Below are 25,140 nucleotides of genomic sequence, written 5' to 3'. Positions count from 1 at the left end.
CTTCTACTTTTTTGACCAATGAGCAGCTTTTCCTAACACTTCACCTCTCTTTTGTCAAAGGTGCGTACAAACTGAAATATCTTGGCAAACTGACAATGCAAAAATGAACACTGATACTATAAAATATGTTCCCTCAAAGACAAAACATGCATATATGGTGCATACTTTATTTGTTCTTTATCAAGAAAACTTGCTAAGCTGGAAAAAGGGTTTCAGCTTCCTTTATGATAAAGCAGTAATTTTAGGAGCAGTGATCACAAGAGATGACCATCAGGAACTGTAGCAAAATACTGCTATACGTGAGACAACTGAACATCTTATTAGGGATGGACTAAACTTCCCTTGCCCTGGCTGATGGAATTTGGAGCACCATGAACAGCAATTTTAGTTCTTATGAAACCTGTGTATGTTTTGAGTTCGTGGAACTAAACACCACAAAACTTTTCTTGTGTTATTTCCTTCCTGTCTGTCTGTACTGGACCTTCCTTTAGGGTGAAAAGAAGCCTTCACGTGGATGTGAGCTATTTCTTTAATGTCTATTTTTTTGTGAATTTTATATGCATCTGGAATCATCTCAAAATTCTTAAATTTCTAGAAGCAAAACATTATTTCACAGGAAAAAGCTTACTTAGCTTTGAACAGTTAGTAGTGAGCATAGAGATTCTTCTTTCCAACATAATCCCATAAATAATGTCAAAATGTATGACAGATATTCAGTGGGACAACTGAAATTTCCCAAAATTTGACAACATACATTCCATTGGACCCTCACATAACTCTAACTTAGCAAAAAACCTCATAACATGCATTTAAAATAAAATGCAAAATATACTGTACTGTACCTTTTCTGCAGAAGAACCAGTCAGTACAAATGTTGAGAACACTGGTAGTGGATATTTGGTTTGAGGATCCCAGCATTCAATAGTAGCTCCCATTGGAAGGCAAAATAGAGGAACAGATTCTGACAATGGGAATGACTCATAATCCTCCTCTGGATATCTGAAAATCAAGCCTTTTAGGGAGACATTAGTAAATGCATTTTCAATAATTTGCAAGCCCTGAACAGACAAATAGCAATATGTATAAGTATACATCAACTGAACTGTTAAATCAGCCACAGCAGCTGTGTATGTAGCCTTCAGAGAAGGAAATACTCCCATTAAACTGAGAAATTAAATTATCTAATTGTAATGTATTCCAACGTTCCATGGAAAACACATGCTCACTATTTGTAATTCCTCAAACAAGTACTAATGGTAAAAAAAGTCACATGAGTGAAAGTGTTGGCTTTGAACCACATAAAAGCTATTTATTTTGGTTTCTTCCTTAAAAATAAGTAACATTTAAGTGGTTACATTACAAAGAAATTCCAAGGAAGGAACTCACCATATATACTAGCAATATATTAGTTCAGTAGGGTTAATATTCCTTGGAATACCAAGACAACTCATTGACTGGAAACGTACCTGAAACATTCAATGAGTTTACACTAGTCCCGTTTGCTTGAATTGTCAACACAGAAGTGCAACTGTTAAGCAACTTCCATGCAATGCACCTAGCTTCAATTCCAGAAAACTCTGCACATAATCATGAGCATACCGGTATTACTTATCAGAGTTACAATATAGCAGCTTATCTGGCCCCACAGGACATATCTAGCCCCCGCAGCTTCTTGTGATCTGGATGATCTACGTGCAGTGGCAAGGCAGGGGCTTATCTGCGTGGCTTCTGGAGCTGTTGCACTTGCATAACTCTGAAACCCAAAGAGTAAATGATGCCACCCCCCTACCCACTACTCCTTTTTCCTGGCTGCCCGTTTGAGTTGCAGCAGTGACTGAAGACCCCAAATTCAATCGTGAGTAAGAGGGTGAGGATGAGTGGTGGCAACATTTACTGGCTAGAAGCCAGCAGCTCTGGTAGTCACACAAGCTACAATTTATTCCATCACAGGCCACATGCAGCCGACAGGCTGCCACGAAGACACCCCTGTTACATAGCATCCTCTGACACAATCCGTGCTTTCCACTTCTACTCATGAAACAAACTCTGGCAATCTATCCCAGTCAAGAGGTGAAGAAAGAGGCCATCCCAGGATTTCTGATGTCTGTACATGCAAAGGGGAGATTTTTTAGATTTCATTAATGTGATTTTCAAGCAGCGATAGTAGCAACCGCAAATTTCCCAGCCATTTTTTAGTTGAGACATTCTTCAGCTCTTCTTCACCAAAACAGATTAGCAGGTTGCAGTAGAGGAGAAATGTACCTAACTGTCCCAAATAAATACAAAATGCTCTGACAGCTATGAGAAAAACAGAAGGAAGCATGTAAAAAGTTGACTAGAGCCTCCAAACATGGTCTTCTGCCCAAAATACTCAAGATCAAATAAGAAGCTTTTCACTATACCCACAAACCTTGGAAGTGTTTGATTTAAGCATGTCAGACTGCCAAGTTTGTTGAGGCAAGCCATAAAAATAAAAACTAAAAGCAGTTAAAATCATATGTAACAAGGTGCAAACTTCAGATATTTGCTCAGACTTTTGCCTCAGGAAACCAATATAAACCAGAGGACAGGATTATACAGTTTGCTTTGGTTGACCTACAGCAGATCTCTGCCCAGCAGTTTGACAAGGAACACATTTTTATAAGCTGAAGAATAGATTAATAATATTAGCTGGGACAGTTATGTACCTCTAATATATTTACAAAACCTGCTTTCAAAAGGGCTAACTTAAAATTACTTACCAGTTTTATATGCTATTGAGTTGGAAGCTGGCACAGACTTTTTGTAACAAAGGTACACGCTGGACCCCCACTGTAAAATACAGAATTAAACTTCATCAAAGCCTATAGAAAAAGCCACCAAAACAATTACAACAGATTAAGCTTTTGAATCTATACTTTCAAGTAAAGCACAGATATTTAAATAAAAATAATTAAAAAGGGGAGGGAACATATAAGTATTTAAAAGCCTTACAAAGCAACTTACATCAACATTCAGAATTCCCGTACTCATTATTAAAGATAAAAGTAAAACTTGAATAACGTGTTGCGTTGCTGAATGTTCAAACATACTGATAATTAGTATAAGAGAATCAAAATAATTGTAGCTTTCACGCTCTCTAGCATTTCCTTCCTTTCCTCATGTAAATCAGACCTTTGGATAGAAACCATCACTGGAAATTTGGCCCCAAATTTAAATTTTTAAGAGGCAAAGGAAATACTTGCAGTGTTTTATACTATTTTATGGAATCGAAGAAGTGTTTTAAATGACAATTCTCTTCTTGCAGCGTTTTGAGATTCATACACTAATACTGAAAGCAAAGCAGACTATACAAACAAAAACAAAACTGACTTAACATCCAACCTCAATGGAAAGCACAAGAAGAGAAAAATGTAAGCAGAACATTGGATTCTATCACTTTTGAATATTTTAAATAGACAAGCAGCACTGGTATCAAAGAAATATCTGTTTACAATACACATTTTCAGGTTGGCTTGGAAGGACGGACTTTTAGCTACTTTATTCAGAGATTTGGGGTACAAAAGGTTGGTCCCTCCGGGGTCCAGGTCCAATATACAAAGCAAAGACAAACAAATAACCATCAAACCAAGAGCACCGTGTCATTATATTCATAACATCACACCATGACAGACACCTTTGCTGTATTACACATCATGCCTAACATGCCATTATGTGGTCAGGATACCGATCACATGGCTATACAGGTCAAAGCCCTCTATAAACAAACAATTCCTACCCTGCTCTATCCAATCATACACATGACAACACCTTAAACTTTCCACACAATGAAAGCAAAAAGCAGCCTGGTGAGGGCCCAGGGAACAGCACAATCTGGGAGTCACAGTCTGCCACCAAGCCTGCCCAGTCGCCTAGACTGGTCGTGACATCAGGATGCGTATTGAAGACGGCCGTCCTCCATGTGGCAAAGCGCTCCTTCAAGAGCCCAGCGTGCTCCAAGGCAGGCACTGCCCACTGGAGCACAGCGTGCTCAAACTCCAGTGAGAGGCACGCCCACACCAGGAGACCAAAAAGCTGAAGGGCATCATCTGAGCTGGTCCCGGCAAGCCGGTTGCGGTGGCTTTTGAGGACAGCTATCTTGGCCTGACTCAACAGAAAGTTGGCCAGACAGACATTGCCCCACTCTGCCGCCCAGTATGAGTAGAAGCACAGATAGCTGTTCTCTGAGAAGCTCCTGCTCAGCACCTGCAGCGGCAGCTCGAGGGTGACAAAGAGCAGCCGCAGGCAGGGACACTCGAGGAAGGCATGAAAGAGGTTCTCCTCAATGCCCCAGGGACAGAAGGGGCAACGCCATCGAGGTGGCTGGGTCAAAGTGGGATGCAAATGTGCCAGTAGCTAGGATGCTGTGCAGCAATCACCACTGAAGGTCACCAGTCTTTTTGGCAGTTGGTGGCTTATACAATGTGCACCAAGCCGAGTGGGCCGGGGGAATCTGGCAGCTCTAGGCACCGTCGCCAGTGTAGCGGGGTGGCCCGCCAGTGTAGTATACATTTTTGCATATTAGTTATTATGTTTAAATTATAATAGTATTGAATTGATCTACCTCTATGATTGTATGAACTAAAACTCCATTTTGTGTTTGTTCCCTCCTTCACACGAGTAGATGAGTGTATGCCCCGTGTACATGTCTGAGAGAGAAACTGAACGGTGAAAGAATAGTAACTATTTGCATGCAAATAGTAGACGATGTAACTGATTGTATAAGCAACAAGATGCCAATGTATAAGTTACCAGATAGTAAACTAATTGAGCTAATTAATGGATGGCTGAAGAACTCATCTGCAATCTAGTTCAAAGATAACGAGAAGAAGGAATTCTGCATATTTTGCCTGCCATTTGAACTACACAACGCTTCAAGGCAAATATACCAACTACACAATGACTGGAATGACCTCATTGAAGATATACTAGAATGACCTAAAGAGTAAACATGGAAAAAACCCAACGCTTAACAGACTTGAAATCCCTATAAAAGTGGGATGTAGACAAGTCAAGATGGGGAATCCATTCTCTGCAACCTTATGAAGCCCAGGCATGCATGTCTGTTCTTCCCCTGCTCCTATCACCCTTAAGCCTGGACCTGGCCATCCAGTGTTAATATTGAGTAACATCTGCTGGTAGCTATAACAACATCTTACTGGAGTGGTTTTGTCTGTATGTCTGTCCACATATGCTTGTGTATGTCTGTTTGTATGACTGGTGTGTCCAAGCTTATGTATCTGCTTCATGTAACCAAGAAACATGGCATTTTTGCCTTATCCTCCCTTTTAAGGTCTCGCTCTTAATTTGAGCTATTGGCAATTTTAAGTAACATCAGCATCTGGGTATGGCAGACATGAACCACCCAGGTATAAAGGCTTCTACGTGACAGAGAAGCAAAGGGGCAACTCATGTCACTGTTGGGAGGCACAGGGAATGTCAGCAGGATGCCAGGCTCACTGGCCAGCTTGCTGGCCATGGCCAGGGTGACCAGCAGCATGAGAAAAGCCTCGCTTGGGGCATCCATGGTGTGGGAGACCTGGCATGCCCAGAGATGGTCATCTAGAGTGGCTGCTGTTTCCGGTGGAGTGCAGCCTGGATGTCATGCAGGAGACAGCCCACGCTGCAGACAGAGTGCATGCCTAGCTGGGTGGTTAGGGCCTCAGGTGGTTAGGAGATGGCCCAGGCAGAGGACATACACCTGGATGAGGCTGGTGGAGGCCAGGCTCGGCACAGGGTGCCGCAGGGCTGGGCTGTATACCAGGGGCTCCCTCAGCAACTGTGGGAAATGCAAGTGCTGGGCCTGGGGCTGGAGGTAGAAGGTAGCCTGCCAGGCTCATACCACGCCGCAGTAGAAGGGTGGAAGCACCGCACAGTTCAGGAGTGTGAGGTCCAGCAGGAAGAGCTCCCAGTCAAAGCCGAGGGCCCTCACCCTCTGTAGGAAGCAGCACGCTAGTTGTTGCCAGGGGAGGTGCTCCTCACCACAGAGGAGTCGCTGAAGGGCTTGCCGGTAGAAAGCAGCCATCTTGCTCACCAAGTCGACCAGTGTCTGGCCCCCCTCAGCGACAGGCAGGCTTGTGGGAACCAGTGGCACCCATCCCAGAAGTCTATCAGGAGGCACTGGAGTCTCTCGAGTAGGTCTGGTGGCAAGCTGAGTACAGCACACTAGTGCCACAGCATCGCTGCCACCAGGTTGTTGGTGATGAGGACCCATCCACAGTAGGAAAGGCTGGATAGGCACCAGTGCCACCATTTCAGGTGGGCTTCCACCTCCTCCTTAAGGCCATCCCAGTTGTGTGCCATGAAGGTCAGTGGCCTCATGAACACACCCAGGACCTTGAGGTCCTTAAGGCACCAAGTGACGCCCCCTGGCAAATCTGGTGGGGTTGCACTGGTCCATGTGCCAAGCAGCAGGATATCACTCTTGGCCCAGTCGACACGGGCCAAAGAGGCCTGCTCTCATAGGCTCACTGGCAGTCTGTCAGGGCCCACACATCTTCCTGGGTGTTGAGGAAGATGGTCACATCATCCGCATACGCTGACAGCAACAGCGGAGGGCCAGTGGATGGGCCTGCGGCCAATGGCAGGGCCACACCACTCGGATGGCGTTGAAGTGCATGCAGCAGCGGCTTGATGGCTAGGGCATAGAGCACGCCTGACGGGAGGCTGCTCTGACGGTTGCCGCCGTGTGCAGGGAATGGGGCACAGAGCCATTCACCTTGAGCAGGCTCGATGTGTCTTGGTACAAGACTCAGAAGGCCCCAGTGAAGAGTGGCCTGAAGCCAAAGGCCTCCAGGGTCTGGAAGAGCTAGGCATGGCCCACCCGATCAAAGGTCTTCTCCTGGTCCATAGAAATGAGGCCGATGTCAAGGCCGAAGAGTTCGCTGGCTGTGAGTAGGTCGCACAGCAGGAACAAGTTGTCTTGGATGGTCCTGCCCGGCACACAGTAGCTCTTCCTAGGCTCAGTGACGGAGACCATGATGATGCACAGGTGCTTTGTCCAGAATCTTGTAGTCCGCACACAGCAGGGAGACAAGCCGCCAGTTCTTAATGCGGCCAAGGTCTCCCTTCTTGGGCAGCAGCGGGAGCACTGCTTGGTGGCAGCCAATCAGCAGGACCTTGTCAGCAAGGCTCTCCTGGAAAATGCACAGGAGACAGGGGTTGAGGAGAGGCCAGGTCTTGTAGAACTTGGCAGGTAATTCACAGAGGCCTGGGGCTTTGCCGGAGGTGAGGCCAGCTGCAGCAGCTGCCAGCTCCTCCACAGACAATTCCCACTCAAGCTCACTGGTTTCCAGGGCACAGAGATGTGGCAGGCCTCGTGGAATTCCCGCGTGGCCTCAGGGCAGGATTGCTCAGCCACAAACGGCTCAGGATAGAAGGCAACAGCATGCTCACATATTTTGCCCAGGTCCGTAATTACCGCGCCCTTGGGGGTCTTGAGGTGATATAAGATTTTGCTTGCTACTTGCCACCACTCCAGGTTGAAGAAGCAGGTTGGAGCGTCAGTTTCAGCCAGCTCTTGGCAGAGGGTGCAGATCCTTGCTCCTGGGGCCACACTCTGTGCCAAGTCATGCAGGCATTTCCCGCAGAACCAGAGGCTTTTGCATGGCACCACATCGCTGCCAGCAGGGCAGCCTCAAGCTCTGCCACATCCTCCTCTAGCTCTCAGATATGGCAGCACAGTTAATTTGTGGCCAGCTGGCTGTAGTGCTGGGAAAAAGCCCGGATCTGTACCTTACCCACATCCCACCATATCTTCCAGGAGAAGTAGCTCAGTCTTGCGGCCTCCCAGCCCCGCCAAAAATGGGCGAAGCAGTCCCGGAAGTAGGAGTCCTTAAGTAGGCTGGTGTTGAAGCATCAATAAAGGTGCCTGCAGGCAGACTCTCCCAGGTTAGCTCAGTTTACAGCAGGCCCGGCCATGATCTGACGAGCCTGAGGGAACAATGAGGCCACTGTGCAGGAGTGGCAGATGGTGCCTGGTGACATAAAAGGTAGTCAAGGCGAGCCATGGTGAGACCACCAGCGCTCATTCTGGCCTGGGTGTACTGGCGGACACCGGGATGCAGGGCTCGCCAGACGTGGACAAGGTCCATGGTCTCCAGGGCAGACTGCAGCTTGTGGGCTGAGAGCAGGTGAGGCTCAGGCCTCGTGTGGTTGAATGAGATGTCAATGGTGCAATTAAAGTTCTTGCCTACGAGAAGCAGGTCATCATCCTCACTAGCGTTGTGCAGGAAGGTGGCCAAGGTCTCGAAGAAAGCAACCCTCTCCTGGCCATCAGTGGGTGAGCAGACATTGACGAGTACCAGGTGGTGTTGTGCTAGGGCAGGAGTGAGCAAAAATGCAACCCGCCAGGCCATTCTATCTGGTGCGTGGGGCCACTAAAAAATTTAGAAAATTAATATTTATCTGCCCCTGGCTGCCTGTCACGTGGCCCTCAATGGCTTGCCAAACTCAGTAAGCAAGTACCCTTCGCCTGAAATAATTGCCCACCCCTGTGCTAGGGTAACATGGACAGTCAGCAGGCAGCCTGGGATTACCTCCCATGCCACTGCCATGTGAAGCTGCAGTTGTGGCGATAGGAGAGTCGTGACCCCAGCGCTGAGGTTGGTGCCAAGGCTCAGGAACAGGTAGCCTTGCCAGACAGTGTACCAAGCCACCTGGTTGAGCCCGTCAAAATGTGTCTCCTGGAGGAAGGTGACAGCCAGCCATTTCTGGTGCAGGAGCTCCAGGACAGCCTCCAGTTTCACTGGATCTTGACAGCCGTTGATGTTAAAAGTGCTAATGGCTGTGGCTGCCATGGGTGCGGATGTGGGAGAGGAAGAGCAGGGTAAGGTGTAGGTGGAAGAGTGAGCAGCCAAGACCAGAGCAAAATAGTAGAGACAGGTCGGGGAAGACCTATCCTGCCCTGCTCTGCTCTTCTCCAGGGCCCCCAGGCCCCACTCATCTCTCACCTGCTGTGCGAGCTTCTCCAGACGGTAAGCCAGCTGCCGGGTGCCTAGATCTTACTGCATAAGTTTGTCAAGGCTGCTAGAGCTGCGTCCAAAGAGCTTAGGATCTGTGTACCACTGGGTGATGAGCATTCTTCTGTCCTTTGGTCTGCTTCAAAAAGGCCAGGTGTCCCCCATAGTTGGAGGCGACCCGGCGGGGGGGGGTGTCTGTCATTGGCTGGACATTTCCAACAGAAGAACGGCGAGGCTACACCCCAGGAAGAAGCTCCCCCATAAATGCAGTGTCTATTTCCTCAATGTCTAGACACATCAACCTCCTCTCATTGTCCAGGTCGAGGACTGGCTCCAGAACAGCAATCCCCACCTTCTTGAGGGCAGAGAGGTCATTCTTCATCCCGCTTGCGACACTCAGAAAGCTGGATCTCCATTTCACTAGCTTCCCCATCCAATCCAGTAAACTGGGATGAAACTAAGAGGTTAACAGACTCCTCTGCCACCCCCTTGGTGAGGCCTCCAAAACAGAGGCATTCTTTATCATCTTTACTGCCACCCGACTCTGGAAGCTGGGAGAGAGGCGAGGGGTTGGTGACCCCCACTGTTGCCTCTTCTGCCAGCAGGTAATTCCCATCTGCAGTCATGTCCAATGGGATTGCCAAGCAGGACAGCCAGAGTACGGTCAGTCAGCTAAGGAGGGTCCTGGCATGGATGGAGTGTCCTGAGAGGCCCCCTTCATCTTCCTTCCCTTGTTTTTCTTCTTGGTGGCAGGCGACCTCCCCTTTGTAGGGGACAGATCGGATCACTCCCAGCCCACTCCCCCAGGGCCAGCCACCTCAGAAAAGGCAGCAGTGAAGGGCAGTCAGGAGGAGGCCTGAGCCTCATCATCTGACAGGGCCCTGACGCCACAGTCACTAGCCATCCCAACCACCTCAGCCAGGGCAAGTGGAGACATCAGCCCTTCCACCTGGTGGAGCCTTTGCACCAGGGGGAGGGAGGCAGGGGACAGTGCTGGGTAGTAGTCCCAGTTCCTCTGCTGGATGGTGCTGTCATGCCAGAGACTCCAGCTCCTCAGATGGAATGAGGGTGAAAGGAAGTCAGGAAGAGATCCCGGCTTCACTGGGCAGGGCCTGTGTCTCAGAAGTGGATGCTCCATCTTTTGGCGCCACTGCAGCTGTCGATGTTCCAGCTGCTTTCCCTTATGGGCACTGGGCTTCTAGGTGGGAAGAGCTACCACACTGGAAACACATGTTCTTCCCCAAGGAAAAATAAAATCACAAACCTGTCAAGCATGAGGTTCAAAAAGCAAGGCAGAGACTGGGGGCCCTCCCTGAGAAGCATGAAGACGTGCCTCCGAAAGGACAGGACATGCTTCAGCTTTGGGTCCTTGCTTCTGATCAGTTGGCAAAAGGGACTCATAGGAACCCCATCGGGAGCTAGCCAATGGACTTGAGACCTGTTGGACAGGTGTGGGGGCATGCTGGAAATCACCACTCTCACCACCTGGGTGTCTAGGGGCGTGACAAGATAGTGTATGCCTGTGATGTCCAGGCTCTCTGCACACACCCTGTTGATCAGGGTGGGAGCGCTCAAGTAAATCACTGGGACCATGTTAACACAAACTGCATAACATCCATTACACTATCCCAGGAGATCAGCTAGACCTCGACCCCAACCCAAACATAGGGAGTGGTATGAACCCTCAAGCCATGGTTAAGAGGGAGATTTTGTGAGGCATCCCCATGCCAGCCACTGGGTGTAGGAGTGGCCATTCCTGCTAGGGCTGGGTTAATCCCAAAAGCTAAACTTAAGGGAACGAAAAAAAAATTGTATATATAAAACTACAGAGATAAATGGTCTGCGAATGTGGCCACAAAAAGCAAAAAAGTGAGGGGTATAATTACCCAGGAGGGGAGAAAAAAAGAATGAAACAGAAAAAGAGAAAGAAGAGTGGAATTAAGAGCACCTCTCAGAAGGAAAGGACTAACATTTTAGCTAGTTTATTCAGAGGTTCAGGGTACAAAAAGTTGGCCCCTCTGGGGTCCAGGTCCAATATACAAAGCAAAGACAAATTACCATCAAATCAAGAGTACCATGCCATTACATTCATAACATCACACCGTGACAGACACCTTTGTAATATTACACATGGTACCTAACATGCCGTTATGTGGTCAGGACACAGGCCACTCGGTCGTACAGACCAAAGCCCTCTGTAAACAAATGATTCCTATTGGGGAGCAGGGTGCACGTGTGCCACATGTGTACCCACCTTACCTTGGCGGCAAAGGCAGCAGCTGCAGAGGAGACAGCTGAGGAGGCAGCAACAGCTGGTTTCCCCCTAAGGTAAGTGGGGTAGAAAGTATAGCGCAGCTGAGGCGGATCCAGAGGGGAAGTCCTCCAGAGCCCTCTTAGCTCGCCCAACAGGGAGCCGCACTCCCGAGCCGCGCGTGCAAACAGGCACACTGTGTAAGGGCGTGCCAGTGTTTGCACCAGCGTTCACGTAAGGCAGGTACGAGGTAGCTGCCCAGAGCGACACCCCCAGTGAGCAAAAGCAGTAAGCGCAGCTCTGCAGACATGGTGCAGACGCAGTGTGCAGCTGCCCGGGCGCGGCCATCTGCCATGGGCTCTTCTGAGGCCTCCACCCGGACGGAGCTCATGGCAGGGTCGGTGGCCCCTTGCCCCCTATCTGTGGGGGGGGGCTCGGTGGGGTCCAGGGGGAGGGGAGAGGGCCTGGTGGTCCCCTTGCCTGTCCCTCCTGTGCACGACTTAGGGCCCTGGAGGAGCAGGTGAGGGAGCTCCAGGCTGAGGGGGATCAGGGATGCAAAGGATGAAATTGATGCTTATTTCTGTTCTCCGAGGCCCCCAGTCGCCCACTGTACAGCCCCCACAGGAGACGCATTCAAACGCAGGAGTGGCAGAAGGTGTCCAAATCCAGAGCTGCTAGCCTTGAGTGGTAGAAGCTCCCCAGGTTCACCTGGGGAACAGGTTTGACGCCCTGGCAGCTGTGATGGAGAAAGACAGTGAAACTGCCTCCAGCGGAGACGATGCCACTCCCCACATGATAAAGCATGGGCAGAGAGTGAACACCAGCAGGAAGAAACGCTGCATTCACATCATAGGAGACTCCATCCTACGAGGACTGGAAGGTCCCATCCATTGGCCTGACCCCATGACGCGAGAGGTCTCTTTCATGCCTGGGGCTCGGGTTAGAGACATCACGGAGAGGATCCTGGCCTACATCCAACCTGCAGACCAATACCCCATGGTTGTCATCCACGTGGGGACGAGTGACGCGGCCAGGGGCAACCCTGACCACATTATGAAGGATTTCAAGGCTCTGGGGGACAAGCTTAAGGAGACAGGGGTGCAGGTGGTATTCTGCTCTCTTCTTCCGGTGAGTAGGGGGGACAGCGACACGAAGCCTGTGTTGGCAAGGTCAACCAGTATTACGCAGTTGGTGCCACCAGGCAGGCCTTGGGTTCCTTGATAATGACCCACGCTTTCGGGCGGGAGACTTGCTGGGTTGGGAAGGGCTTCACCTCTCTCCTAAAAGCAAGTGCGTCTTCTCTTCCAGATTGGCTGATCTCGTACGGCGAGCTTTAAACTCGCATCACCGGGGGACGGGGCCGCAGGAAGATGAGGAGACACCACTCAGAAAAGACAGGTGACAAATGCAAGGAGTGCCCAGGTAAGAAACAAGGGTCCAAACAGTCTCTCAAATTGGGGGGTGGCACACGCAGCTAGGCAAGGCCTTAAATGCCTATATACAAATGCTCGTACTATGGGGAATAAACAGGAAGAACTCACCTTCAGAATAGCCAGTTCAGACCCAGACATAATATGGCTTAAAGAAACTTAGTGGGATTCATCTCATGACTGGGCAGTTAGCATTAGGGGCTATAGGCTTTACAGGTGGGACAGAGAAGGAAGGAAAAGTGGAGGTGTGGCACTCTATGTCAAGGAGCAATACATATCTTCTGCCAGCAAAATGGGGTCAGAGGGGCAAGCTGAAGTGCTCTGGGTCAAGATACAAGGAGGCCGTGGGGAGAGGGATCTAACGGTGGGGGTCTACTACAGACCCCCCAACCAAGGGGAGGAGCTGGACCGGGAATTTTCAGGCCAGCTTGCAGAGGCACTTAAGGCAAGGGATGTACTTGTCATGGGTGATTTAAGTTACCCAGACATCTGCTGGGAGGAACAGTCAGCCAGGTCGGACCGTTCCAGCAGGTTCCTGGCCGAGATATAGGACCTCCACTTAATTCAGGACATGCACAGTCCCACCAGACGAAATGCCCTGTTGGACCTGGTCCTGGCCACAGGCAACGACCTCGTAAGCAGCCTCCAGGTTCTTGACCACCTGGGTGATAGCGATCATCGCTTGCTGGAATTTGCCATCCAGCGCAGGGTGTCAAGGGCCTGCAGCAAGCCAGCAGCCCTAGACTTCAAGAGGGCCAACTTCAATGAGCTAAGATTAATGGGAGAGGCACTGGGGTTCTCGAGAGCAGGGGAGAGCTCAGTGCCCAAGTTGAGTGGTCATTCCTTAAGGAAACGATACTCAGGGCTCAAGGGGTGACCATCCCAACAAAAAGCAAGGAGGGCAGGAGTGTCCGAAAGCCCCCCTGGCTCACCAAGGGTGTATGGGAATGCCTGATTGCCAAAAAGGTGGCATAGCACTCCCCTTCCACCGGTTGTATCTCCAAAGAGGAGTATACCTCCTCTGCTCGAACGTGTAGGGGGGCTGTCAGGAAAGCTAAGGCGGACATAGAGCTAGGACTTCCTAGCTTCCAAAATCAAAGATAATAAAAAGTCCTTCTTCAAATATATAGAGAGGATGAAGAAGGCACTGGGAAATGTGGGGCCCCTGCAAAATGCTCTGGACAATCTGGTGGTTACGCCAGAGGAGAAAACAGACCTCTTTAACCAATTCTTCACCTCCGTTTTCTTGTGCAGGGACCGGGACTTCCCCACCGTGATGCAAGATGGACTTGAGGGGAACGCCTCCAGACCTCAGGTTGGGGAGGACCAGGTTAGAGAGCTTCTGGAGGGGCTGGATGTGTTCAAATCAGCAGCTCCAGATGCTTTCCACCCCAGGGTGTTGAGGGAGCTAGCAGGGGTTATTGCAGGGCCCTTGGCATGGTTTTATGAGCACTCATGGTGCTTGAGCCAGGTGCCAGATGATTGGAAGATAGCCAGTGTGGTCCCCATCTTTAAAAAAGTGAGAAGGGAGGGCCCGGGCAACTATAAGCCTGTCAGTCTTACCTTAATCCTAGGAAAACTCTTTGAGAAGATAATCATGGAGCACATCTGCAATGGGCCAGCCTCAGGGATGATGCTCAAGGGCAACCAGCACGGTTTCATTAGGGACAGGTCATGTCAGACCAACCTGATTGCCTTTTATGATCAGGTCACAAAAGCCTTGGATGCAGGTGTCGCCATGGATGTAGTCTTTCTGGACTTCAACAAAGCCTCTGACACCCCATCCTCATTAAAAAATTGGGCAACTGTGGCACTGATGCCTACACAGTCAGATGGATTGCAGATTGGCTGAAGGGTCGCACTCAGAGGGTGGTGGTGGATGGGTCAGATTCGACCTGGGGAGAAGTGGGCAGTGGAGTCCCCCAGGGCTTGGTCCTTGGGCCCGTGCTGTTCAATTTCTTTATCAGCAATTTGGACAACAGAGTGAAATGCAACCTGTTTAAATTCGCTGATGAGACCAAAATTTGGGGTGAGGTGAGCGCGCCAGTAGGGAGGGAAAGACTGCAGCAAGACCTGGATAGGTTACAGGGGTGGGCTAACAAAAACAGGATGCACTTCAATACTGACAATACTACTTGGGCAGTAGTAACCAGCAGCACACTTATAAGATGAGAAACTCCCTTCCTGAGAGCACAGAGGCAGAAAGGGATCTTGGAGTCATTACTGACTCCAAGATGAACACGGGCCGACAATGCGAGGTCTCGGTTGGCAGGGCTAACTGGACCTTGTCATGCATCCACAGGTGCATCTCAAGCAGGGCCAACGAGGTGATCCTCCCCCCATGCAGTACTGTGTCCAGTTCTGTGCGCCCCACTTCAGGAGGGATGTGGACAATATTGAGAGGGTCCAGAGGAGGGCTACCCGCATGATCTGGGGACAACAGGGCAGACCCTACAATGAGAGACTGCGGGACCTGAACCTGTTCAGCCTTCACAAGAGAAGGCTGAGGGGGCGACCTGGTGACCGTCTATAAACTTACTAGGGGGAACCAGAAGGGTTTGGGAGAGACCTTGTTTCCCCTGGCGCCCCCTGGCATAACAAGGAATAATGACCACAAGCTGTTGGAGAGTAGGTTTAGATTAGACATCCATAAGAACTACTTCTCAGTCAGGGCGGCTAGGATCTGGAACCAATTTCCAAGGGAAGTGGTGCTGGCTCCTACCCTGGGGGTCTTTAAGAGGAGGCTTGATGCCTACCTAGCTGGGATCATTTGAGCCCAGTTTTTTCTCCTGCCCAGGCAGGGGTTCGGACTTGAAGATCTACAAGATCCCTTCTGACCCTACTTCTATGATTCTATAATACCCTGCTCTATCCAATCATACATGTGACAAAACCTTCAGCTTCCAACATGAAGAAAAAAAGCAAAAAGGAACCTGGTGAGAGCCCAGGGTGCGGTGAGAGCTTAGAGTTGCAGTCTGTCCGATCACCCAAACCGGTCATGACATCAGAGCGTGTACTGAAGACAGCTATCCTCCACATGGTACAGTGCTCCCTCAAGAGCACAGCATGCCTCAAAGGCAGGCACTGCCCACCATAGCGTGGTGTGCTTGAAGGAAGGAAGGAAAGAAAGAAAGAAAGAAAGAAAGAAAGAACAGTAAGAAAGAAGCTGCAAAGTAGACAAAGGCAACTCACAGACAGAAAAACTGGAAAAAAGAAAGGGGAAGGGACAGAGAACAGAAAAAAAGAAAAACCACGGCAAAAATACCAAGAAAAAATATCATAAAGGGAGATAAACAAAAGTAAGAGACTTTTAGACAGGTGAGAGTCATAAAAGAGATAGAAAGCCAGAGAGTCATCTTATGCAGCTCCAAGCAAGCCCAGTCTGCAGCATCCAAAGTGGAAGGCAGGCAGGAAAGCAGGAAAATGCCCATTTCAGCGGAACTTAAGAGGAATAGTCTGTCAATGTTCACACTGAGAAAGTGAGTGGTAAATTCATGGAAATAATCCTGGCAGAGGTACCGGAGGAAGAGCAGAAACAACAAACTAAAATGTCGTAAATCATACTCAAAATGAAAATGTACTAACAGTGAAATAGATGCAGCAATAACAGTAACAAGAATGCAGAAAACCTTCCTGCATTGTCTCAGTTTCTGAAAGACTGAAAGCTTTAAATAAACTCAAGTTCATGCTCACCATGCCACAATTTAAGTTCTTGTCAACTTTGCAGAACGTATGGGGAGGGGTTTCTCCTTTGCTGGTCACAATAACACAAATATCTGTTACAGCCAAAGAATTCTGAGGCCGAACAGGAGGAGCCCTTCGAAAGGTAATAAAGATTCGTTGGGAAGTAGCTGAACTGTTGTTAACATTGGCACATCGGCCATATGGAGTAGCCTGGATCACCTCGCAGCCTGAAATTACCCGTTCTTTCCCTTCATATAGAACTCTGTAAATAGGAAGAACACAGAGAGTTACAACATTACCTACTAATAAACAGGTATTGTGGTTTTCTCTGATTAATAAAATCCCCAATTTTTGTATTTAAAAAAGTAACCCGAAATCCACATTTTTCCATGATTAAAATGAAGCACCACTAATCAGTCTACCAATCTATCATAAAAGTCTGTCTAGAACGCTTTATTCACACTGATGGGTTGATGGAAACAACAAATCAGAGTGCAAATACAGAGTTCAGACAAGAGATGGTGGCAGCCACCATGATGGTGGGGACATAGGGGATGGAGTGGGGAGGGGCGCGCTGGCCTCACCCCCCCCCGCCCTGTTCCCTGGAGGTGGCAGCAATGGAGCAGACGGAACAGGAGGTGGCAGCAGCAGTGCAGGGGGAGTGGGGTTGCAATGCCACAGGGAAGAGGGAGCCTGGCCAGCAGCATTGGCCTTGGCCCCCCACCCTGCTCTCTGCAGGCAGTGAATACAGTGGCTCTCCTGAGGCCAGCGCTGCTGGCCTAACCCCCTCTGTCCCGCACTGTTCCCTCCCGATGTGGGGATGGGTAGGGAGTAGTGGGTCTGGGAGGAGTGAACTTGGCCCCAAAATGGTGGCGGGGGGGGGGGGGTGCACCAGGCCTGGCCCCAACCTGAAATGGAAGGTGGGAGAGAGTGGCCCTGAAATGGCAACAGGGAATGTGGGGGTGGGGTATACCTGGCACTGGCCCCACAATGGTGGCAGGGAGGGCAGGGGGGCATGCCAGGCCCAACCTGGCCCCAAAATGGAGGATATGGGGAGTGCACCTGCAATGGCAGTAGGGAGAGTGGGGGGGCCAGCCCTGGGCTAGCCCTGCAACAAGAGTGGGGGAAAGGGGGAGCACCCCCCTTTCTGGATGAGGGGAGCGGGGATGCAGGGCTGGACACTGGACTCTGTCCCCGCTGGCCCCAGGTCTCTGTCCCCACTGCCCCCCCAGCCAATACAGCAGGGCCCCTCCCCACGCCAAGGCCAGTGCTGTTGACTTTGCCCCTTCTCTCCCACACTGCTCCCTCGCAATGCGGGGAGGGGGGAGCAGCAGGGTCCAGGCCAATGTAGAAGGGGGTGGGTGGATGGGAGGAGCAGGCCCTGCTCCAAAACGGTGGCAGGGAGGGTGGGGGGAGCAACACGGCCCAGTCCTTAAACAGTGGCAGGGAAGGTGCGGGGTGGCAAGCCCAGCACCATCCCCACAATGGCAGCAGGGAGGCAGGGGAGCACACAGGGCCCAACCTGGCCCCGAAACAAAGGGTACGGGGGGGACATGCCAGGCCCTGCGACAACTGCGGGGGGGGAACTAGGCCTGGCCTGGCAGCCTGGCTTTGCAGCAGTAGGGGAAAGGAGGCAGTGGCATGAAGAGGGGGGAACAGGGCCAGGGCTACCATGGCGAGGTGGGGGACAGAGGGAGCGGCCTTGGACCTAAACCACCAGGGGGGGAAGGGGCCAGGCCTGAAGTGATGGGGAAGGGTGACAGAACAGGGTCAGGCCCGAATTGGGGAACTGGGGCTGGACAAGGGGAGCAGGGACAGAGCCAGATGCTGTTCTCTGTCCCCGGTGGCCTCCCAGGTGGGGGTGGGGGGAGTGGCCCCAGCACCAAAGTGGCAGGGGTGAGGGTGGGGGGAATGAGTCTGGTGCCAGGCCTCTGTCCCCACTGCCCCCCCCCAGCAGGCAGTGGAGTGTATGGGCCAGCTGTGGTGGCCCTGCCCGCCCTAAGCCAAGGTCAGTGCTGCTGGCCCTGGCCCCCCAACCCTACAGGTGGGGGTGACAGAGCGGATGGAGGGGTGCGAGGCCAGCAGCACTCACCCTATCCCCCCTGCAGGGCACAGAAATGGAGTGGACAGGCATGCTGGCCCTGTCCCCCTGGCCCTGCAGGCAGTGGTGACGGAGCAGATAGGGGTGAGGCCAGCAGATGGAGGAGGGGGTGGTCTGGCCCCAGCCCCAAAGCAGTGGGGGGGGAGGGGGAGGGGGAGGAGGGGAAGCAGGCACAGCCCTGACAGGGAGCAGGGAAGAGCTGGATGCAGGCCACTGACCCTAGCCACCCACCTCCCTGTCATTCTTGACATGCACTGGGCTAGTGTGTGTATGTATGCATCTATGTGTATACATACACAGATTTAATTTTGATGGTGGAAAAATGTGGATTTTGGGTTCCTTTTTTTATTCCAAAAATTGTGATTTTTATTTTTAAATCAGAGAAAGCCAAGATCCAACACACTTATATCAGGTTATCTGTACAGGCACATAGAGGCTGGCCTTTTAGGATTGTGGTTAGCTTTGCATATGGCCAAGTCATTACTGTGCATGTAGTTTGTATTCTCACTGACAGTTTCACAAGAACATGGGCAGGATAACAGTATATTAACTAACATTTGCAGAGAAACTTGAAAAAAAAAAAAAGCGACTTAATTAAAGAGTGGTAGGTCTTCACCATTTCTGGCAGTCCAGCCACTTAACTGTGTCTAACTACAGGAGTAGTAAGTGTTGCGCTGTCAGAGGCAAAGGAAACTTTCACAATATTTGCTTATGTTGTACTTCGCTATATCTTATGCTACATGTTATCAGCATTCAGAGGCATTACATTGTCACTGAAATCATTCCAGTTGTTGTTAAGAGAAATGCTGGGGGCCTTGGGGAACTTTTAGAAAAAGTAAACCAGCACATGTTGAGATTCATGGTTTGTTTGCTCTCTAAGACTTAGCCTAAAATTACCCATGTTTAATTGGCTAATGTTTTCTGTTTAAATACCTTCTAGGAATACAATTAGTATTAAGTATGTTTGGTAAAAAGTGAGTCACTGGGCTATGGCCAGCGGTAAGAAAAGCAGAGGTCAAACTATACCACAACATACAACTAAAGCTCATGTCCTCCTCCCACACTCGAAGTAATGGTTTGGTCTAATCCTTCCTGTAGCACTCATGAAGCACTTGCACATTCAGGAAAGTGTCAGATTTGACAAATGTACTTTCCATCACTAAGGATACAAGCTAATTATTTTCTTTTTCTTATTACAAGGATGACAGCATCTAGTTCCTAGTCTAAAAAAAAAAAAAAAAAAAAAAAAATTAAATGGACTATAAAGTGGACAGTGCACCTGTAATTACAATTCTCTCAAGTACTAAAACTAAGGGATCACTAAATCAGTCAGGCTGAAGTTTTCAAGCAACTGAATCTTCACATGCTTGAAAAAACTAAGTACCTAGAGCATAAGGATTTCTTGTATTACGTTAGCATGCAGCAGATTACACTAGTCAATTAGTTAACAAAAATAAATCAATTGCTCATGGGCACTCAAAAGCCATTTTAGTTCCTTTTGATCTTGCAACACTAATCAACAGGAACATGGATCAGATCAAAGTGCAGTGTTTCACAAAATTACTCCTTTGGATTAAAAGAAATAGTTGTATATTCACAGCAGCTCAAGTAACACTGAATGCAATATATATATTAAAAAAAAAAAAAGAGATGTACAGGGAACATTCCCTTTATTACATTGCCAAAGGTAAGTTATCACAGGTAAAAGTAAAATACACTGTAAAGAAGATCTTACAATGGAAAATGGCAGACAATTTTACATTAAATCATTTTGGACAGAAGGTGTTCATGGAAGCATTTCCCAACTGTGCCTATATAGCCTTCTTATATTAATTAGCAGGATGAAATAAAACATGCTTAATTTCCTCAAAAAACATACAATGCAATGCTGGTGTTACTGTAACACGTTTCACAGTTTCTAGGGTCGGAAGGGACCTGAGTAGATCATCAAGTCCGACCCCCCGCCATGGCAGGAAAGAGTACTGGGTCAAAGCAAGGTGTACATCTAGCCTCCTCTTAAAGACCCCAGAGTACGAGCCAGCACCACTTCTCTTGGAAGCTGGTTCCGGATCCTAGCCGCCCTGAACATTTCTTAGTTAAAGTTAAACTTAACATTTCTTAATTAAGTTTCAGAAAATTTTAAAGTTAAGACCCATGTTTTATTTTAGTATCACATACTGTATTTACTTTCATGCCACATTTGCTTTTTCCCTCAAAATTGGAGCATCTTAAAATAGGGAAGCTGATTTTCTCCACTGGACTAAAGAAACAAAGGCATGGATGGAACTGGTAACAGCCACCATGCTTCTCTCCCTGCCAGCCCCAGAGGGAGAGGCATAGTTGACAGAGCTATAGCTTTAATCCTCTCACAACTACTGTCCAAATAGCAGCAGTTTTTGGCTGACCAATTCAGCAGTGGCTGTGACGGGGTAAGAACACTAGCTTGTGTTGATGCTACAGAAACAATATAAGAGGTTAGCAACCTACAGCCCACAGATCTGGAGCTAGCTCATGGTGCCATGCCTTCAGAGGTGAAGGTACCAAATGGTAATTACGTCACATTAATGCATATGTAGACATGCTCTCTGAGTGTATAAAAAATATACTTAATTGATCACAGCTTCTAACTATTATACCCATTCAGAGTCAGCAACAGAGGCTAAGCCCTGATCAGAGCATATTGTACCACATTTTGGAGATAAACCTTTTGACAGGTAAGAATTGTTCCCAATTTCTGTAATTGCATGTTTTGGCCCCAACCCAAAAGACCATTTTAAATAACAGGGGTCTTTACACTGACTTCATTACGGTTTGTTTGGATGAGGACTGTCTTGGAATGAGGCCATCATTTCTTCAAGATGTGAATTCTCTCTTTACATATCCGAGAATACCTCCAATGTTCTTTTATAAGTTTTTTTGTTTTTTTGTTTTGTTTTTTAATATTGCACATGCGTCATTACCTGCTCTCAAAGTATGAAGCAATGCATCAGCTCATCGTCAGCAAAATACCCTATTTACTCAGTTCCAGGATAAAGTTTTTTCCCCCCATTCAACATGGGGAAAACCAAGACTTGACTTAGAATCAAGTAGCAGAACGCTTCAGATGAGAGCTGCGGAGAACAGCAGCACGGGGAGGTTGGCTCAGCTGGAGACAGTGGCAGTGGTGCAGCCTGCAGGTTCCTCCTTCCCTGTCCATCTTCCCTCTCCCTGTCAACCCACTGCTTGGGAGCAGGCTAGATGGAGGAAAATGTGCACTGCCACAGTTGCTCCTTGCAGTGTGGAGCAGAAGCGGCTTTGGGGCTCCCCTGGTGCCTGAGAACTTTGCCGAATGTGTGTACAGGGAGCCGAGCTTGATCAGAGGGCAGTATCAGCAACATGCTGGTTCCTCCTTCCAGAGTCCATTCCCTGCCTACCTCCTCCCACCCCACATCTACTTCATTGGCAGGGAGCCAGGCAGGGAAGAAGGAATCTACACACTACTACTGCTGTCCCCAACTCAACTGCTCCCTGTTGCACTGGGAAGGAGCAGGTCACAAGTGGCTCTGGGGCTCCCTCTATGCCTGAATCACCCAAGGACAGCAGTGGAAGTGGGGGGGGGGGGAGCAGGAAGGTAAGAGGTGGTGGAGGGAGGCACAAAAGGGGCAATTGGCTGCAGGGGGGGTGCAGTTTTCAGAGAGGGAAACAAGGGGCAGGAATCAGGCTGCCTGCTTTCCCCAGTGCTTACCTTCCCCGCAATACCTGCTTTCCCACCACAGTGGTTGGGGGGTGGAGAGTGGTAGAAGTGGGGAACAAATTTAAGATGACCTCTCATAATTAGATTCTAAACATAGAAGATTATAACAATTTTTTCCATGTCTAAAATATAATTATTGGGCAGCTGTCTTAAACTGCAAGTAATCTTGGATTCAGGTAAATACAGTCAATTGCTGCTTTTCCAGAAATCTACAGCTTTCCTCAAAAATGAGCATTTCTAGCCTAAATTTCTATAAAATATAGAAAAAAAAGTTTTAAGTATTAGTACACTCTCAAGTTATACTCAGTCTGTGGGGAAAAGAGTGTATCAGCTATTACGAATAAATACAAAATGGGGATTTCACCATCCTGTGAAATCTGCTGATGTCCATGAAAGCTAAGAGTGAACACTAAAGTAGTTTTGTGCATTCAGCCCCACCTCACTTGAATGAACATCTCCAAAATTCTTTGATAAAAAACCCCAAATCCACGTTTTTCCACGATTAAAATGAAATGCCACTATATATCTATATCTATCAGTTGAGCACAATTTTTATTGATACATTTACAATTTTTAAGCAAAAAAAAAAGCGTACCAGTGCCTCAAATCATGACAATAAAATACATTCTAAATAACTATATAGTTCGGAGTTTTTGTTTTTTTGATGGAAAAATCAGAATTCCCCCTGCCCCCTTTGCTTATCAGGACATGTGTCAAGCTGTGGCTGTCCCCCTCTGTCCCTGCTGCTTTGTGGTGCTGAGCAGCCCTGTGTTATCTGTTAGCTCTGTGCTCCTGAGGGAACCCCGGCACCCAGCTTACTGGACTTATAAAAGGACTTTTCCTTTTCCTCCCTACCCCCCACACCTCACCAGAACTAAACAGAAGAAAAATGTAATAGGCATCCCAAGTCGTACATTCCCCAGTCCCAGTATGGGAGGGCCTACTGAAATTTGATCGACTAAAACTTGATTGCCGGTTTAGGGAATGCTGAGGCAAGAGACCAAGTCAGAGGGGGTATGGGCAACATTTGAACAGTGGTTAAGGGTTCATCACAATGTCCAGCCTGTTGGAGCCCTGACCACAAATGCTGTCATACTTTTACCAGGATGACTGGTGGAAGTCCTCCCCACAAAGTTTATGAACGCTCCAAGTAATCCCCTTAAAATACGTTAAAAGACTACAGTAAGATCTGAAAGTCATGCTAAGATAAGGCTTATTCACAACAGGTAAAACACAAAACACTGATGCTGACTTCACAGTGCAAGCATAGCTAGGCCATCTGAGAAGAAATAATGCATCCCTTCCAGTATATCTTCTATATTCACAATAATTTCAAGCTGACTCCTAGGTGTCTGGTTACTCCTTAAAACTTTATGTTTTTCCTGGTTGTTAATCAGTTTCTTGAGATGTTCCAAACCAGATAACCCCTTGTCACTGAAAAGGGTAATCCACTTAAATTGAAACTGTTTATATACAGTAACAGCTCTGTTATCTGGCATTCCCCAGGAATGTGGGATGCCGGACAACAAAATATGCCAGTTAACTGAGTAGCCTGAACAGGTGTCCTTGCCTGTTTGGACTGCTGCTTTTCCCAGTGTCTGCAGCATTGCTACCCCTCCTGCAGCATTACCACCTCTCCTGCAGGCCCTGTGGTACAGGGAAGCAGGCTCTGTCCACCCTGTTATGCCCCTGGGCCATGGGGACTCAGCAGCGCAGGCTGCTTTGGCCATGGGGGTTCAGAGAAATCAGAAGTGCACACATGGTGGGCACTTCCAGTTTCACTTTTCCTTACAAGCTGGCATGCCAGTTAACAGAGCATGCCAGCTTGTAAGGTGCCGGTTACCGGAGATTTTACTGTAACAGGATTTTCCCTGTCAATTATGGCTTGGGACCCTCTTGATTTACACAATTAAAAGAATGCTTTGAAGAGGCTGGACTAAGGGTATAAGAAAGCTGTAAAACAGCAAACAGTGTGCTTCAAGAGGGAGAAATCTCTCTGACACCATCTGTTGTTCTTCTCGAGAAGCTGGGATAAACGGATTGTCTCTTTCCACTGCCTGTTTAACCTTCAAGGATCGTGCTAGGAACTCTGCCTGTCAACAGAACATCCAAGTGCCTTGGAATCCCAGCTCCCTCCCCCTCCCCGTAGCTTTCTGAACCTGAATTGTATTAGTTAAGCTTGAGCTAGGTTTCCCCAAATACTCAACTGAAACAGGGTAATATTGTAATTGTTTTTGTTTGTTTTTCCTTGCATGGCTATTGTTACTAGTGCCATCATAAATTTCGTATACTTAGCAATAAATAATTTTTTATACTCAAACTGGTGGTAACTAGGTGTATTTTTCCTTTTCTGCTTTCCCTTTCCCACTTGCTCTGCAACAATGCTTCTTTTACCTAAGCCAAAGACCCCTGTAAAACCCAAAATTACTGTGGGGTTTGCTCATCAAGAGGCTATCACAGGGGTGGGCAAAATATAGCCCATGGCCAGCAGGCTGAAGCAGAAAAGCAGCTGAGGGCTCTGCTCTGGCTCTTAGCGCAGCCTCCCCTTCTGTACGGGAGCCAGGGGGCAAGCTGCTGCCAGGCCACAGGGCCCTAGTGGGGTGTGGTGGGGGCCTGGGCCATCCCCCCAGGCTGGTGGCAACCCCGAGGCCACTCGTGGGGAGGGCAGCCAAGCTTTACCGCCCCAAGCCTCAGAAGCATGATGCAAGTTCCGTGCCACCTCCCTGGACTTCCCGCATCCTGGGCCATGTCAGGAGTTGCTGGAGTGCAAACATGGCCACAAGGCTTCAGGCAGCAAGGGCCCGGCTGACTCCTCCCTTGCAACCCTTCCTGCAATCCCACAGCCACTCCCTTCTCCAGACACAATCATACAACCCACAAATACCACACATGCATCCACAGCTCCTCACAAACCCCACATCCACCCACCCACCCATACCCCCTGACACTCCTGCACACTCTAC

The 25,140-nt window shown here is 48.8% G+C and overlaps 1 protein-coding gene across 4 annotated transcripts in view; it reads right to left on the bottom strand.

The window, feature by feature from the left end:
• The window catches only part of DENND4C (DENN domain containing 4C), a 170,285-nt gene that overhangs the window by 88,726 nt on the left and 56,419 nt on the right, over nt 1–25,140 (bottom strand). For 3 of the 4 annotated variants that reach the window (XM_090038783.1, XM_090038785.1, XM_090038784.1), the window contains 3 exons: nt 16,353–16,605; nt 2,742–2,811; nt 843–1,012 (listed from right to left, as the gene is read on the bottom strand). In XM_090038783.1, the coding sequence (XP_089894909.1) occupies nt 843–1,012; nt 2,742–2,811; nt 16,353–16,605 (493 nt within the window). The remainder of the gene's footprint in view (nt 1–842; nt 1,013–2,741; nt 2,812–16,352; nt 16,606–25,140) is intronic. The other variant, XM_090038786.1, reaches the window with a different exon arrangement.

This window comes from Crocodylus siamensis, chromosome 3 (genome assembly GCF_052110815.1).
Source record: "Crocodylus siamensis isolate JL-2025a chromosome 3, ASM5211081v1, whole genome shotgun sequence".
Classification (NCBI taxonomy): domain Eukaryota; kingdom Metazoa; phylum Chordata; order Crocodylia; family Crocodylidae; genus Crocodylus; species Crocodylus siamensis.
Note: the sequence above shows the minus strand (reverse complement) of the source record. Positions and strands in the feature narration are given on the sequence as shown.